The sequence below is a fragment of the Phalacrocorax aristotelis genome, chromosome 5 (genome assembly GCF_949628215.1).
Source record: "Phalacrocorax aristotelis chromosome 5, bGulAri2.1, whole genome shotgun sequence".
Classification (NCBI taxonomy): domain Eukaryota; kingdom Metazoa; phylum Chordata; class Aves; order Suliformes; family Phalacrocoracidae; genus Phalacrocorax; species Phalacrocorax aristotelis.
Window position 1 is genome coordinate 71,453,900 of NC_134280.1, and position 16,823 is coordinate 71,470,722.

Below are 16,823 nucleotides of genomic sequence, written 5' to 3' on the forward strand. Positions count from 1 at the left end.
TCTCTCCTGTCCCTCTCTCCGCTTCGCCAATAGACGAATGGTTCTCCAGAGGTGAGTGTGCTCTTAGTTTTAATTTTTCCGTGGTTGGATTGGGTGCTTTCTCTAGCCCTCTTTGTTCGCCCCTACCCCCCAGCAGGGCACATGCTGCCTGCAGTGTGGCTAATGCCCTTGACATCCCCTCCTGGGACATGCTGGTAGCTTAGCTTCAGCTCGCCTCTGGGCCTGTTCTCCTAGCAAGTGGCAAAGAACTGCTGGGCTGAGATAGGGAGATGAGATGTCTTACGCCTTTCTGTTTGCCCTTTGAAGGTAAAAAGCTCCCAGAAGACCCTGGTACTGATACAGTGGATTTTCCCAAAAGAACAACTCCAGCCAAAGGTATGTTCCCCAGTGTGTTTGTGCAAAGATGGGTGTGCGGGGCTGCTTCACCACAAGCAGTCCAGGAGAGGAATGAATAGAGCTGATTTCCCATTGAAGTGAGCCTCTCAAATGGGCAGAGGTTTGGTTTGGAGGAGATATGTGCCTGTTAAAGTACTAGCTCTGCCACAGATAGTTGTGAGGATGCTTGTTATGCTTGTTGTGCTTGGAGGAGGTCAATGCTCTTTCAAGACAGGCTTCCTGGGGCTGTGGAGGGAACTATTGCTCTAGGGACTGAGGGACAGCATGGTGACACAGACCTAGGAAGGGTAGCCCTCTCTGGTGGTCTCAGACTTACCAGTACGATTGCCCTCTTTCCTCCTTTTCTCTCTTTGGCTTGAAGAACAGGCAGGATTTAAAGCCAAAAAACCCTGCCGTAAAGTGTTCTCCAGCATGAGGAGGAGTCATTCCAAGAAACTTCTGGGGACAAGTGTCTGGCTGCCTAGAGGGCTGTGAATCACAGCCCCTCTCTGGCTGGCCAAGCAGTGGGCATTAGCCCAGGGCTTGAGTTCAGCTCCTGCTACAAAACACCCTGTGGTTTCCTGGAAGGACCCTGGTGCTCCCAGGGTTATGAAGAGTCAAGCCAGAAGAATCACAAGGAGACTTAGGGATAGACCTGACCTTGTGAGCAGCTCAAACGTGGTGGTGGCTCCTCAGGCTGATCTGGGCTGTGGGAAGAATCAGCACCCATCTCTGGTAGAAGTCTGAGAAGCCACCTGCTCTGTCTTTGGGGCCTGGGGATGTCTCTCACCACAGCTGAGGACAGAGCAAGATGGAGAACCTGGCCTTGCAACTGCAATCTCACTGCTGCTTTAGAAGTCGCTTCTGGGGATATGTTGCCATGGAAGAGTTAATACCTGAAGGCCCAATCCCTGCCTGCTTGCTAGGGTAGTGGTGAGCTGGAGACCTGGTGTCTTCAGTCTCTGGGGATGAGCTGAACCCAAGCTTCTTCAGCATGGTGTTGGTGGCCACTTGCTTGGGGTGTTTCCCCTTCCTCCTGCTGAGAGTGCAGGCTGGCCTTTTGCTACCACAGTGCCCAGCTGCCAAGCTTGCTGCCTGACCATGTGCCCTTGCCTGGGTTGGGTATGTGTCAGCCAGGTGTTATACTGAAATTGAGGTCTCCCTGCTGATGGTAGCAGTGCTGCAGCTCAGCCCGAACCCCTCCTGAGCTGCAGTGGTGTGCTGGGGACTGTGGGCAGCAGCCATGGCATCCTTGTTTGGGGCTGGTGCTGGGGTTTCTGGTACTGTGGGGCAGCCTGGCCCCCTCTGTACCAAGGATCCAGCCTGCAGGGAGCAGTGAGCAAAAGGTTCCAGATTCCTCTGCCCAGCAGTGCTCCTTTGAACGAGTCAGATGCTAGCAGAGCCCTTGAGTAAGTCCTTCCTACCTGTGTTCCTCTGGCAGGCTATGAGCTCCTCTTCCAGCCAGAAGTGGTCCGGATATACATCTCCCTTCTAAAGGAAAGCAAGACTCCAGCCATCCTAGAGGCTTCAGCAGGAGCCATTCAGAACCTGTGTGCTGGCAGTTGGACGGTGAGTGCCTCGTGGGGCTGGCCATGTCCATGTTCATCTGTTTCAGGGTTAGCAGGCCTTGGGGGGCGGGGAGCATCTCCCTTTGGGTACTGGCAGAGGTGTAGGTAGCCACGGCTCTGCTGTTTCAGGCTGTTGGCTTTGTGCATGGCTCACTGCCCAAGAAGATACTGTTCAGCAGCACAGTTCAGGTGTGGACCAGATCTCTCCTGTGCTGTTAAGGGATCTGTGCTCCTGAGGGCTGCTTGTCTGTGCCCCTGCTTGCTGGCTCCCTGCCATTCCTTCCTTTCTGTAGGCTGGGGGCAGGGGATGAAGGTTTGGGGCTGCTCTACACCCTCTTAACCTGCATTCTCTTGGTGTGTATGGAAAGACCGCCTGGGGAATCTTGCTTGCCTGGCCTGCAGGGGGGCTTTGGGACAGGAATGGGACCTTTGCAGTCTGTCTCACTATGGGTTAAGCCAGGACCCTCAGCTCCCAAGATGAGGGTGGGTGGTAAGGCTCCCAGTGGTGTCCCCCAGCCCCGGGAATGGGGAGAGACTGTGCCTGCCCAGGTTACACTGTGGTGCTCTGCCTCTCCCCTGCAGTATGGCCGGTACATCCGCTCAGCACTGCGCCAGGAGAAGGGACTCTCTGCCATTGCTGACCTCCTGACCCATGACAGTGAGCGAGTGGTGAAAGCAGCGTCTGGAGCCCTGCGCAACCTGGCTGTTGATTCGCGTAACAAAGAGCTGATAGGTGAGGGCTGCGGAGGAGAGGATGCTGTGCTCTCCATATCCAGATGGGTTAGGCAGAAGCTTCCTCCTGATCTTGGCAGCTGAGGCAGCATGTCGGCAATGCATCAGCCCAGTGCCTGTCTACTACTCCTCTCCAGAGTAGCATGTGTTGAGCTCCACTGAGAGGGACGTCAGAGTTGGTCACCTGTCCCTGATCTTTCTGCAGTGATTTCCCACCCCCCTCTTGCAGTCATCTTGCTTGCTCATGCCCAGCTCTTTCCCCTTCCCAGGTAAACATGCCATCCCCAACCTAGTGAAGAACCTGCCTGGAGGCCAGCAGACCCCAGCCAAAAACCTCTCTGAGGACGCAGTGGTGTCAGTCCTCAACACCATCAATGAAGTAATTGCAGACAACCTCGAGGCTGCCAAGAAGCTGCGGGAAACGCAGGGGATTGAGAAGTTGGTGCTGATCAACAAATCTGGGTAGGCTCTGTTTGAAGGATAATGCAAGGGTCAGAGAGGGGTTTCTCCAGGAGCTTCCTCAAGGCCCTGGGTATTCCAAACATCTCTTCCTTCACGTTTTCCAAGGAACCGCTCGGAGAGAGAAGTCCGAGCAGCTGCCCTCGTCTTGCAGACAGTCTGGGGTTATAAAGAGCTGCGGAAGCCCCTGGAGAAGGAAGGCTGGAAGAAGTCGGATTTCCAGGTATGGGGATAGGGGAATGGGGTTGCCCTGTTGTGGCTGGAGCAGTAGGTAGGGTACTGCAGCAGGGGGAGAAGGGTGTTCCTGGAGCTCAGAGCAGTACTGGATTTCAGCTCTTACCTTGCTGGTGGGATTGGAGGCCCTTGAAGGTGTCACCTCTGCCATTTCTCAGTGGATGGCCTGCAGGAAATCTCTGCTAAGGAAGAAACACTCTGTAAAGCTTTAAGCCCTGTGTCCCACACATAAGCATGCAGATCTGCAGGCAGGGAAGTTTGCAGCACTAAAAGCCATTGTGGCAGTGCTGAAGAAAAAGCTTCTCTAGGGCTCAGTTCCTTTCCCAAAATCTGGGACTGTGCTTGCTGCTTAAGGGCTGGGTGGTGCCCAGTCCAGGCAGGCTACCTCCACTCTCTGATGTGGGTGCAGCCATGGGGAGCCAAAGCACCCTCTGGTTGCCTCAGGGCCCCCTTGCTTAAGGGCTGTGGGAGGGTTCCTGGGTCGGTCCTTGTGGTGGGGGCTGGAGGGGTGGGATGTGCTGATAAAGGAGTGTATGGGCCAGGGTGTTGAGTGGTCACTTGTCTGATGTTCCAGGTGAACCTGAGCAGTGCATCTCGGACCCAGGGAGGCAACTCATTTGATGACAGCACCTTGCCTCTCATCGACAGGAACCAAAAACCAGGTATGTGCTTTCCTTCAGCACCTGTCCCCACTGCCATCCTTCTACCTCGGGGGTACCCAGAACAGCTGGCCTTTGTCCCCTCCCTGCTTTTCAGCGCTGGCTTTCTTGGCAGCTATAGCTACTCACACAAAGCCATCAGTTTGGGTTTTAGATGGCTTCTCAGGGCTAGAAATTACACAGTTAACAGGTCCTGTAGCATCTTGGGGTCAACAGTGCTGTGGCTGCAGCTGTGTCTGGGTTCCTCTAGCTGGCATAGGTAGTGGTTCCTCTGCTGCTCATGGCTGCTGTGTCTGATCTGCTGCTCTCCCATCTTTGTAGACAAGAAATCCTCCCGGGAGGAGATCCAGATGAGCAACATGGGACCAGGTAGGAGAGGGACTGGAAGAGGGGCATCTTGCTTCCTTGGTGTGCTGGGAGGGGGCAGAGCTCGCGTCCCCTATAGGGATGATGCTGCCTCCCGTGGAGGTGAAATGACTGACTGTCCCATCTCCTGCTCCAGACAACTATTCCACACTCAATGAGAGGGACCACAGCAGGACACTGGACCGATCTGGTGACCTTGGAGATATGGAGCCGGTGAAGGCAGCGCCATTGATGGTGAGCAGCCCTTCCTAATTATGGAAGGGTGAGCAGGACTGGGGTGCAGGAGATGACACATCACTGTCCTGGCTGGCAGGAGGAGGGGAGAACCGGGCTCCCACAACTAACATCCCACCACCCCGCTCCGTCACCCCTACTAACCCCCGTGTGTCTGCAGCAGGAGGAGGGGCAGGAATCGCAGCCTGAGGTAGAGGAGGCGCAGGAGGATGCTGCCGTGTTTTCCCCTGTGTCGGTATGTCCCGCAATGTCCTGCCCAATCTGAACAGCGCTGATGGATCCTGCTGCGCTGTTAGGGGTGCTTTGGCCAGCCAAATTCTGCTATGATTACCTCTGCCTGATCCACTTGGGGCCATGATCACGCCTCCTCACTTGCTCTCTGGGCATGCTAATGTCTCTCCCTCTCTCTCCACAGCAGAAGATCTAGCTGCCGTCCCCATCTCCACTCAATTTGGGTTGATAATATATTATATATAAATATATATATAACTCTTTGTGGTGGAATGGACTGACTTTTACCTTGTGTTATTTTTGGATTTTTTGCTGGACTGTCTGTGCCAACTAGCCAGCCAAATGACTGGGCCAGGTCCCCCAGGGGCAGCCCGGGCCACTCTGCCTCCTCTAGACCGCTGCACCTCCCCGTTCTGGGACACCTCAACAGATAACTCTTCTTCCCTGTCCTCCACCACGCCCTAACTCTGCCAGATCAACTGGCGTGGATGCTGCAAAAGGACTCTGGATCTCTGCCTTGACCAGGAACTGCCTTCTCTCCCACGCCTTCCCTCCCCTCGGAGTCATCTGCAGGGACAGAGACTGGGACCTCACTCGCCACCTTTTGTTTTGGGGTGTTTTTTTTTGTTTTGTTGCCTATAGGATATATTTTTGTGCGGGATCACTCTTCAGCCAGGGCTGTGGGAACAATGGGAACATCCCTCCCTGGTGGTGGCGGGACCAGGGTGAGGGGGGCTGGAATCATGGGTGGGGGCGAGGGGAAGGAAAAACAGCAATAACTTCTCTTGCTTTGCTCTAGATGAGGTGTTGGGGGCTTGGCTAAAGGGGATCTGGCTCTGGATCCTGCAGAGGGGTCTGGATGGGGCCACTGGCCCCCACATGGTGACTCTGAGGGAGGGATCCTGATGTGGGGAAGATGGTCAGCGTGGGGGGCTTGGGATGGGCCTTCCTGTGTGGGAGGCGATGGGTCCCTGTGGAAGGAGGAGATGCGGCAGGGCTTTTGGGGAGAGGCGGCTTCTTGGTGCGTGTGGTGCGCCAGGCACGAGGAGCAGGCACTGGCAGGGCTCCAAGCAGGTAGAGCCAGCCCCCTCACGCCCACCCACCAGCTGCCTGTGGTGATGCCCCTCTGACTTTCTCTTGACATGTGCCTTTCTTTTGCCACTGTGAAATATCTCTTTGAATCATACTGTCTGGCTTCTTTGCTGGGGAAGGGGTGTTTCCTGGGCTTCCGGCAGGGCTGAGTGCTTCCCTTCCCTGCTGGGAGCCTTAACTGCCTGCAGTGGGGCTGGAAGCCTCTTCTGTGGGGGGATTCCAGCCCCCCCGGCCCTCACTGATGGGGGTGCAGGCCTTTCACTGCATCCTGTCCTGGGGGCAGACTGGGCTGCCACAGGAGCCTAGGACATACACATCCTCCTCCTCTCTGCTGTGGTGGGGGTCACATCTAAGTGCTGTGATCTTCGGGGGAGCCCTTATGCCCCCTGTGCAACTGGAAGCATCTGTATGAGGCTGTAAACTGGAGCAGGAGCCCTCCCCAGCTGGGGGCTCCCCCCCCCCCCCCCAAACCACGGGCTCCCGCTGGGAGTGGGGAGGCTGATGCAGGCAGGACCAGTGCCTTGCTCCTGCCTGCTCCTCCGCCCAAAAGCACCTCCCAGCTCTGGCTGAGCCCTCCATGGCTGCAGCCCCACCTCAGCTCACTTTGGTTTTGTTCTGGGGTCTAACTGTTCTCTTTTCCTTTAAATATGTAAAACACTAATTCCTTTTTTTAACTCTTAATTCCAAATGAACCAAAAAGAAAAAGTTTCCCCCTTCTCTCCTCCCCTGCACTGGTGGGGACTGGGGCTGGGGAGGAGAGGGGCAGGGAGCAACAAGCTGTTCCTTGTCTGATTCCTGTACACACTCTTGTAACGCTTTTAAAACAAAATGATTTTTTTATATAAATAAAGTTTTTAAAGTGTGTCTGCGTGCCTTCTGCCTAAGGCTGCGACCTTGGTGTTTATAGCTTTGCAGTTGGGCCCAAGTGTCTTTTCCAGGGGCAGGACCATGCTCTTGAGTGTTGCTGAGCTACACATGGCTCTGAAAGATGCCACTTTGTGACAAACCCTTTTGTGTGCTGGAGTGATGTGTCCTCTTCCTAGCAGAGGTTGGAGGAAAATTGAAAAGCACAACTTTGCTTTGTACTGAGCTCCTTACCGTTTTTGTGGGGTGCCTGGGGCTGATCAGGAGGTAGCTGTGGTATTTGTGGAAAATACCTTTTTGAAAGCTGTTTTCTGGTGACTCTGTCAAACCAGTTTTTTTGCTGAAGCTGTGTTGCTGTTGGAAAGACTTCACCCTGCAGAGCAGCTCATTCTTCCTCGTGGTGGTGGGGTGTGGGTCTGGTAGTGCTGCTTTCCTGCATGGTGCAGCACCCCTGGAGCTTGAGCTGTTCCCCCCCCAGGAGCCAGTCTGTGGCTGCTGTTCTCTGGGGTACAGGGGAAAGGCAAGCGGGGCAGACTTGCCCCTGGCTTGCAGCACCCTGGGAGCTGGGGACCTAATGCACCTGTGGGTGGTGGGGAGTGCTGATGGATGCACTTGGCTATAGGGGCACTTGAGCCCTCCCACCTTGCCTTGTACCCTTGTCCCCAAAGCCACCAGTGAAGCGGAGCCAAGGCTAGGCTAGGTGTTTTATTGCTTCAGGTAGAGGGGATAAGTGCCAGGCTGTGTGGCTTGGCTGGGACAATGCTAGGAATGTGTTGGGGGGAGGGGGACGGGGAATGATGCTGGGGCCGTTTGGCTCAGCAGGACCGATGCCAGGGCCATTGGGTGGGGCAATACAAGGGATGTTTAGCTCAGCAGGGCTGATGCCAGGACACCAGGCAGGAGCGGTGGCTATGTGCTGAGCAGGTGCTGGGGGTCAGAGGAAGAGCTTGTTGTCACAGGCCTGGCAGTACATCTTGTTGCCATGCTCACGGAAGGTGCCTTTCTGCAGCTGGCCCAGGCAGTAGGCGCAGATGAAGTGCTCGGGGTGGTACTTGCGCCCTGCGGCTGTGATGCAGCGGCCGGTCACGGGGCGGCTGCAGCCGTGGCAGATGCTGCCCTGCCGCTGGTGGAAGTGCAGCTCGCAGTAGGGCCGACCCTCCAGTTCGAAGAAGGAGCCGCTGGCGAAGCTGCACAGGCACTCCTAGGGGAAGGAGACGGGGAAGGCTGGCGCAGCCTCGGGGACAGGCTCACCCATGTTGCTGCCAGCCCGTTGCACACTTACCACGCACACGAAGCACTCGGAGTGCCACACGCCCTGCAGGGCTGACAGGTAATTGTCTGTCACGGGGCGCTCGCAGCCCTGGCATTTTGGGGCAAACATGGCCAGGAAGTCCTGGCGGCAGTAGGGCTTCCCATTCCGCTCGTGGAAACCTGCGGGGAGGGTGTCGGGATGAGCATCCATCTAGGGCGAGGCTCTTGGCAGGGGGCACTGGGGATTGGCCACGGGGGTGCCCGGGACAGGAGGCAAGACAAAGACCACAGAGGGATGTTGGATGGGGCAGTGGGTGAGAGGGGCTGGGCTACGGGGGACACACCTGGTGTGGGGACAATGGGTGCGAGGGCTGGGCTAGGGGGGTAGATACCCAGAGTAGGGGCAGGATCCCCACACCCATCCCCTGGGACCTACCGTCATCTCCGAACACTTTCCCGCAGTGGGCACAGAAGAAGTGCTCGGGGTGCCAGGTCTGGTCCAGGGCTGTGAGGACTTTCTGCAGGAAGAGGCGAGGTGAGGCGGCCAGTGGCCGTGTGGCGCGGTGTGGGAGGCTGGGAGGGGGCTTACCTCACGGATGGGGCTGGCACAGTAGGCACAGCGGGGGGAGAAGGCCTGGTGGTAGTCCTCCTCACAGAACGCCTGCCCGCCCCGCTCGAAGAAGGGCTGGCTGCCTAGCTCCTGTCCGCAGCGGTCGCAGGCAAAGTGCTCGGGGTGCCAGGTTTTGCCCAGGGCCGTGAGCACCTGCAAGGAGGCGGGGGCAGTGAGGGCAGCTCCGGGGGATGCCATGAGCTGAGGGGTGCCAGGATGGAGGTACGGGGGGGTCACCTTGCCAGTGATGGGCTTGCAGCAGGCGGCACAGACGCCAGCGGGAGCGGCTGTGATGCCGAGCTCCTGCAGGTCCCGGGTGAGGCTGCCCAGCATGTTGTCCAGCGAGGGCTCCGCTGGCACGCCGGCTCCCTGCCCTACAGTCACGAGCTGCGGAAGGAGGATGGCAAGAGCTGGGTGAGGGCCAGGCCCCCAACCTCCTTTCCCCCGGGGATAAGGCTCACCTTGCTCTGCATGTGGCCCAGGTCGGCCAGGAGCTCATCCAGCTGCTGGGCGGCCACCGTGGGTGGGGGCGAGGGGAGCAGTAGCTGCAGGTCTGGCGTAGGTTTGCTGGGCATGGTAGAGAGCGAGGGATGCTGCAGCTTCCACCCCAAGGCTGGAGGGTGCCTAGGACTGAGAACCCTCCACCCCGCAAGATGCTGCCTTTCTTCCACAGGCTGCAGTAAGGGACAGCAGACCCACCCTGGGGACACGCTGGCTGGGGGTGGCCACACGAGGTAGGGATGGGGCTGCTCAAAGCCCAGCCCTAACCCCAGCAGTGCTGCAGTGATGCAGGATATGACACCCTCCACCCCAGCTTGCAGAAGGACCTGGTTTTTGGGAAGGATATGCAGGAGGCTAGGTGACCCTGGATGTCGCATCCACGTGATGGAATAGGTAGCCCCAGATGGCTTTGCCCTCCCCTGGCCATGTCTTACCTGTACGCTGTCTTCAAAGCCTCTCCTGGAGGCTGAGCCCGAGGTGGCAGCTGCACCTGGGAGGACAAATCCTTGCAGCTGAGCCCAAAGGGTGCTCCCCGGCACCCTTCACTGCCAGCCTGGCACCACTACCCCTGTCTTGAGCTGAGCAGGGGCTCAGCCGCCCGCCCCACCATGTTGAGGTGTTACCTTCAGGGCCGACGAGGCAAGTGGCTCATGGCCACAGGGGGCTGGGGGCCTGGCTGTGGCTGGATCCTGCTTGCAGGAGCTTGGTGCCTGCAGTGTGCAGTCCTTGGAGGCTGGGCGAGAGCTCTGCTCTAGTTCTGCCAGCAAAGCATCTGCATGGAGAGACCAGGGTTGGGCACCCAGCCACGGGCTGCCCTCCCCGCCTGTGCACACCCCCAAGCAGTGTTGTGCCACTTCTGAAATCGCAGGAGCAAAAGTAGCATCACAGCTGCTTCTGCCAGCCAGGTGCCAAGGCCCCAAGGGGTTGTGGTGGCCCTTAGCACCCTCACCCAGACTCCCACCCCCAATGCAGGATGCACCCACCGCACTGCACAGCCTTCCCAAAGCATGGGGGACTGCTGTCATCAGAGGTCCTGCTTCGCCCACAGACCATCTCTGGCTTACGGAAGAACATCCACTAGCCCTTAAATTCACCCCAGCACAAGCCCTGGCACGGGAAAGCTAAACCTCGGTGCTTTCTGCACGCCCAGAGAGGCGTTTCCTGCAGGGAGGGCAAAGCACTTTCTCTTTCTACTTTACCTCGCCACCTTGGTTGTCCCTCGGCATCTCACTGCCTTCATGTCAGGAAATGAGGGATGCCCCCGACAGTGTGGCTGCTTCCCTGAGCCTGCCTCCCTCTTCTCGGTCCAGGGATGACTCCCAGCACGCTTGGACGTCACACCCCGCACCCTTGGGCTGCTCGGCCCCATTGCGCGCAGCTATGATTGCGTTACTGCTACAACCCGTTTCCTGCCTTCATGTGCTCTCCATTTTTGGCCAAGCACTTGCTTGGCCACCTGGGCACCATTTGTCCCCTGAGATGGGAGCAGGCATGGCAGGGAGCCCAGCTCCATTTTTGCCTCCTCTGCAGCATCCCCACCTGGCTCTGAGGTAAAGGAAAGGTAAGCCTCCCCCAAGCCACCAAAGGCACGACCCCACACTAAGCCCGGGCGCAGGACTGGCTCTGGAGCAGCCCAGCTTACCTAAATCCTCCATCCTGCCTTGGCATGGGGTCCTGGGGTGCTGGGGCAGTGCCTGCGGGGCAGCAACCTGGCAGGCTGGGCTGTGCAGGCTTTCAGTTCCGCTCTCCAGCCTTGCCTCCACCCGCCCCCAGGGCTGAGGTTTGTCGCCTGGGGTTTTTCCTCTGTGGGTTGTGCGCTATGCACCACGGGTGACAGGCAGCAGGCAGAAAGCAGTGGCAGAGGCTGTGGCAAGGGGAGCTGAGAGCAGCCCTGGGTGGGGGCTGGAGAGGGAAGAAACTGGCCAGCAGGTTGTCCAGGAAGCTCCTGACACATAAAAACATCTGGGTTTTTTGGGCTTCTTGGCTGGAAGCCAGAGCGCATGTATCCTGCAGACCCAGGCCCTTTCCAGAAGCCACCAGCTGCATGTGATGAGGGATGGCATCCCTGTGCCATGTGGAAATGTGTTTGTGACAGCGTGATGGAGGCAGGCACAGGACCCACAGTGCCAGTATGATCCAACACAGCCTTGCCTTTTTGGGGGATGCTTTTGGAGCCTCATCTTGGACCTCCAGGTAATGGGAAATCCCTTTGTGTCACTAAGAGCCACCGTGAGCACAAGGACTTGGCTCACTGCAGCAATGCAGGTGGCAGTGGCACTGCTGAAGCTGGTGGCTGTGCTACACACTCTCGGCATTAATGCTCTGGGCTACTTAAAAGTTTTCCAGAGGTGCCACGTGTGTGGCTGCCAGGCACAGCTCAGCCTTGATGCTACAGGCACTGGGCTATGCCCACTCACTATTTCACCGCTGGCTAGGCACAACACCCAGCAGCAGACCAGAGAAGTGAGCTGTGCTGGTAATTTGAGTAATTTACCCACCACTGGGACTTTTCTGGTTCTCCCGTGCCAGACTGCTTCAGTCTCTGGGCTCCCCATGCAGCCGTTTCGGGCAATAAGCCCACGAGCACCTGAATGTGTGTCTTGAGGCAGGAGCAATGCAGGTGTTCCAGGCAGAGACACAGGTTGAGGTGGCAGTCTGTCTGTCCCTGAGATGCAGGCACGGGTCCCTCACTGTTCGGGATCATTTGGGAAGACAGACCTACAGGTAGTGCCGTTATCCCTAGTGCCGCTCTCTGATGCTGAGCTCCTGTGAGAGTGATCTAGTGATATTTATGGCTTTGCTTTTTAGCAGAGAAAACTTATAGCGCTGCTGAGAGCAGCCAGTGGATGTTGGAACAGCTCCAATGGACTGGGAAGTAATCTGGGGTGGGGGGATGAAGTGGGGGCTGCTGGGAGCAAAAGCTGGGAGCCACACAGCCAGAGCCCATGGCTCCCTGCTGCTTCTCCTGCAGGTGTGTGACACATCTTCCAATGTCTCACCTCCGCCACGCCTCCCATGCCATGGGTGTCTCTTTGATCCCACTCCCATACTCTCTGGCTTTGCGTCTCTCCTGCCAACCCTCTAGTTCATCCCCAGGGACAAGGCTCGTTCAGAAGAAAACCCCATTCCAGATAAAGCCAAATAAGCCTCAGGTTTTTTTCCCAGCATTGCCAGGAGAGAAAAGGCCCGGTTCTGTGCACAGCTTCACTGTGGCAGCTTCACGCCTCATTGGGAGAGCTTTCAGGAGATCTCCCAAGAAAGGGTTGCAATCAAGCAATGCCTCTGGATTTGTGAAATGGCCCAGAAACACAAGATGTGGCTGCTTCAGAAATATTAGTGATCCTGGGGAAGGCGAGTGTCACCTCAAGGCCAAAGAGAAGCAAGTGGGTCTCTGTAGCAGCAGACAGGCAGCACCTGGAAGAGGGTCTGCAATTGGGACCTGTAAACATCCTCATGGGCACCCACAGGCTCTGCTGATGGCTGGGCTGAGCCTGCGCCTTCCAAGTCCATCCTCTCCATGGTTCCACTACACTCCTGCACAGTGGGAGCTGCAGCATCCTGCACAGCTGAGGAACAAACACTTGCTGCACAGGTCAAGCTGATGTGGTCTCAGCCACCTGTTCTCATGCATTGCTGATCCCATCTGCACCATCATGGTGGAACGGGATTGAATTAAGCCCCTTTGTACCAAGCTGGCACGCTGAGGTTCACTTAATTAGTGACATTCCAGGTTGGTAAGAGCTCTTTTGTCATCTGTTCACAGTAGGGGCATCCAGCAGGGCACCACCTCGGGAAAAGCCATGTGGGATGCTAAACTGAGAGTCCCATAATACATCTCAGGACAAGCAATATTGAGAGCTACCCAAAAGACAAGATGAGGAATTGCTTGCATCACTCTCTTATGGCTACTTTGAGACAGGATCATTGCATCAGACACTTCCCTTTCTGCAAAAAACCAGAACCTTCCTGTCTGCAGAAGGTTTTGGGTTATTTTTACACTTCTCAGTGATTTACTCTACCCTCCAGTGATAATGTGAGCCCTGATGTAAACAAGTAGCAGGGGCTTCATATTATAAAATTTCATATTATAAAACACAAGCCCAAGAGATGCAAATGGCTGAGTTGTGTCCTAATCTGAGCTGTATTTCTATGCAATGGTTTAGCCAACCTATTTTAACAAGAATTAAGTGACACCATGCCTTTCATACAAAGGAGAAATCAATCACAACAGCAGCCTGAGAATAACTTCCCACATTGAGACTCTCTGGTTTGAAATAAAATTTATTTAAGAATAAATACAAAGTAGAGAGTAGCAGAGAGCATGGGTTAACTGAAGCAGAACAGTTAGTTTGGAAAGTGATGTCAATCAGTTTTCCAGCTAGACTAGTCCTTGGGGAGAGAAAGAATATTTTCAGCCACTTACAATACAAACAGCAGTAGCAGACATTACTCAAATTCTTGCTGAGATTGCCTTCTTGAGACGAGAGAGAAACATTTCAATTGAAAGAAAACTAACAGATTGTCATTGGATTGATGAAAAGCAAGAGCCAGCCAAACTGTCTGTGCTGAAAATGAGCCTCAAGCCATTCTGGTAACTGATTCTGGAGAAAATTTGTACAGCACCTTTAAAAAACACCACTGCTGAGAAAGCATGCTGCCACAGCTTCTGCAGGAAGCTGAATCAGCAGCCTCTTGCTTTGGTCTGGAAGGGACAGAAGGAATCCCTCTGCGAGTATCTTGAACTTCTCTAGTTCTTTAACTTTCACATTAGGAGGTATGCCTTCCCAGGGCTGTGTCTTTGCCAAGAGGAATCAGACCATACACAGTTCTTCACAACAAGACGGTTTATTAGAGCACTCTCAGGAACTGAGGAACAGAGGTTTGGACACTTTTGTTTTCTAGTCATACATAATGAAGCTTAGGACTTGACACTCAAAAGCAGGAGGAAATAAAGGGCAGACCAAGTAATCTCACTGATAAGTATCAGTTTACTAAACATGATTTGCCAGCTCAATGCCTCTGGCTCTTTGAATTCCCTTTTATTTTTGCTGTCCGTAAACAGGGGATGAAGTGCACCTTGTTCTGCTGCTGTGGTGGGGCACCCTTCCCAGAAGGGTGCTGCATACCCTCGAAATAAACAGTGGACATGAAAGCTGGCTTATGCAGAGGAGCTTTCCCCTTCCCAACCCCACTGTGGCAGGGCTGAAGGGCAGTACACCAACCTCAGGAAGTGTACTGTGGCCTGCCTTTCTTTGGCTTTTTGTAAAGTACCTTCCCCTGTTTCCCAAAGAGATTCTCCCCTGTGTAATGTAAGTTCTCAAGTTTTGTTTGGACCTCCTCGTGGAAGCTGGAGGCTTGCAGCCAAGCAGACTGCCATGTGTCCACCACCAAGGCAGCAGCTCTCGCCACTGTAGGCCCTGTGTCAAAGGCTGCTCACACCTGATGCCTGGCCAGGTCCATGCCCTCAAGAAGCATGGCCTGGAAGGCCTCACGCTGTTCCTGAGGAAGATGTTCTGCTGGCACAGAAACTTTCTTCTGGAGCTCAACTTGCCCTCTGACCATGCAGACTTGGTAGTCCACAACAGGAAGGGCTGCAGCTGCTGACCTGTAAGCCCTCTGCCCAAATGAACCCAGGCATTTCAGATCTGGGTTTTGGGGTGCAGGGCCTTCTCCCTCGCTATTGCTGCCTCAACTACCATGCTCTCATGTGCAGGCTGAGAGATGTAACTGACCATGTTCTCAAGGAGGATGTATTTTCTCTCAATTTCCTTGGAGACAGGAGGAATAGTGTGGGGTGTCTGCCATACTTTCTTTACCGGCTTGTCCAAGATAGTATGCGAGGGAATGGCAACTCTTTTGCAGAAGGGCTTTTGCTCCAGGTCCTGTTCAACAAGACTTCCTGTTGACTCCTGGACTGGAATTAAACGAAATCCAACCAGTTTACCCAATCTTTTCAGGAACTGGGGGGAAATGGATTTTCTGATGCAGAAGTGTTACCCTCTTGCTCTTCTGTTCTAAAATAGTAGGTAAGATCAGCCAAACCATCCTCTCCAGAAGGATCATAGCAACAGCCCTCATCCCTGACAGCAACAGCTGACTTCCAGGGGGATGAGCCACAACCCACTGTTGGCAAGGCGGGGTGAAGGGACACCCTTTCCTAGGGGGATGGTGGCAGCTGTTCTGAGACTATTGGCAGAGGGGGCGTTCAACTTGAGGTAGTGGCTTCACCCAGTGAGAGAGTTCCTGCTATCCAGACGACATCCTTGTTTCCAAAAGCACCCCAGCTGCACTGGAGCTCACGAAAGGATCTGCAACAAATTCTGGAGGTGGCTCTGTGGGTCTTGAGGCAGCCTCAGCAATTAGGAGGATGGATCTGGTCAGGCCTGAGGGCCTACGCGGACGCCAAGGTTGCCCAGGCTGCAGTTCTGGTCCTGACACTGGGTGGAGGGGATGGAGTGGAGACTGGGACTTTTCAAAGGTGGTGGCTTCACTGTTCGTGGGCTTGAAGCTTTTGGGTTCTGTTTGGTTCTTACGTGACAGTGCTGCTTCTGTGGGGAGCATGTGTCGTCAGGTACTGCAAAAATTTTGCTTTGGGGTGGTAACTCAGTTTTTGGAGATGACAACATCGGGTCCTTCCGCAGAGCCTCTCTCCCAGGCTGGCACAGCGGGGTCACCGGCTGTAGTGCTGGGACGGAGCCCCGGCTGCGGCAGGGAACGCGAACTCGTGCCGGCGCCCGGCAGATTTCCCCCTCGCTGCCGCGCATCTCACCCGCTCAGGATGCGGGACACGCCGGTGCCGGGCCTGCGGCAGGGCGTGAGGGCAGGCAGCGAAGCGGGCCGTGCCGGCACAGCCCGCAGCCCCGCGGGACATGGCCCGCTCCCAGGCAGAGGAGGCAGCGACCGCCCTCGCCCGTCACCGGGACCCCGCGGCCGTGGCGGGCGGGGCAGGGCTCCCGGTTGGCCGCGCGGCCCCCCCCCGGCCAGGCCGAGCTCCTCCCACCGTCCGCGGAAACTACATCTCCCGGCAGGCATCGCGCATGCGCGGACGCTGGGCGGAAGTGGGCGGTGCTGGGCCCGCGAGCCCCGCCCCCTCTGCGCCGGCCGCCATTTTGTCACCGACTTTCACCCGCCGCCCGACGGGGCGTTTTTTTTTTTTTTTTTTTTTCTTAAAGGAGAAGCGACAGCCAAAAGCAGGCCCCGCAGCCAGGCCTCACCGGAACCGCGAGCGGCGCCGCAGCCCCGCAGCAGGGAGCGGCCGCACGGGGCGGGGCTGGGGGCGAGCAAGCAGCTTCCCCTGCCAGGCCTCGCCCGCAGGGCGAGGGGACCCGGGGGCAGCCAGAGGGGCGCAGGCAGCGGCGGCGGTAGGGAGGCCGGCGGTGCTGAGGGCCGGGCGACGGCCGCGCGGCGGAAGGGCGAGACGGGCCACGGGTCGGCGGAGCGGCAGCCAAAGGGGGCCGCGCTCGGGCGGGTGCCGCGGCGGGGCCTGCCGGGGGGGGAGCGGGAGAGCGAGCGCGGCGGCCTTCAGCGGCGCCTGCGCGGCGTGGCGTGCGCCCGGGCCGCGCGGGGAGCAGCTCGCTGGTTGGCCGCGCGGCAGTAGGGGGACGGGCCCCGCCGCAGCCGGGCCGGTCATTGGCCAGGCGGCGCGCG

At 56.7% G+C, this 16,823-nt stretch overlaps 2 protein-coding genes across 8 annotated transcripts in view; one reads left to right on the forward strand and one right to left on the reverse strand.

Annotated features, from left to right (window-relative positions):
- CTNND1 (catenin delta 1) overlaps positions 1–6,814 on the forward strand; it is a 32,066-nt gene extending 25,252 nt beyond the window's left edge. For 2 of the 7 annotated variants that reach the window (XM_075095381.1, XM_075095377.1), the window contains 10 exons: positions 307–375; positions 1,817–1,944; positions 2,526–2,676; positions 2,945–3,137; positions 3,243–3,357; positions 3,943–4,030; positions 4,349–4,396; positions 4,530–4,627; positions 4,788–4,862; positions 5,043–6,814. In XM_075095381.1, the coding sequence (XP_074951482.1) occupies positions 307–375; positions 1,817–1,944; positions 2,526–2,676; positions 2,945–3,137; positions 3,243–3,357; positions 3,943–4,030; positions 4,349–4,396; positions 4,530–4,627; positions 4,788–4,862; positions 5,043–5,054 (977 nt within the window). In that variant the 3' untranslated portion in view covers positions 5,055–6,814. Of the gene's footprint in view, positions 1–33; positions 52–306; positions 376–1,816; positions 1,945–2,525; positions 2,677–2,944; positions 3,138–3,242; positions 3,358–3,942; positions 4,031–4,348; positions 4,397–4,529; positions 4,628–4,787 lie in introns of all 7 variants that reach the window. The other 5 variants (XM_075095374.1, XM_075095375.1, XM_075095380.1 and 2 more) reach the window with 5 other exon arrangements.
- A 690-nt stretch (positions 6,815–7,504) lies between these two features.
- LPXN (leupaxin) lies at positions 7,505–10,946 on the reverse strand. The gene is made up of 9 exons (XM_075092616.1): positions 10,819–10,946; positions 9,800–9,948; positions 9,611–9,666; positions 9,137–9,242; positions 8,913–9,062; positions 8,655–8,828; positions 8,502–8,583; positions 8,097–8,245; positions 7,505–8,015 (listed from the first exon to the last, which is right to left on the reverse strand). Exons 1-9 carry the CDS (start codon positions 10,829–10,831, stop codon positions 7,749–7,751), a joined length of 1,146 nt encoding a protein of 381 aa, XP_074948717.1. The 5' UTR covers positions 10,832–10,946; the 3' UTR covers positions 7,505–7,748.
- Between the last annotated feature and the right edge of the window lie 5,877 nt (positions 10,947–16,823).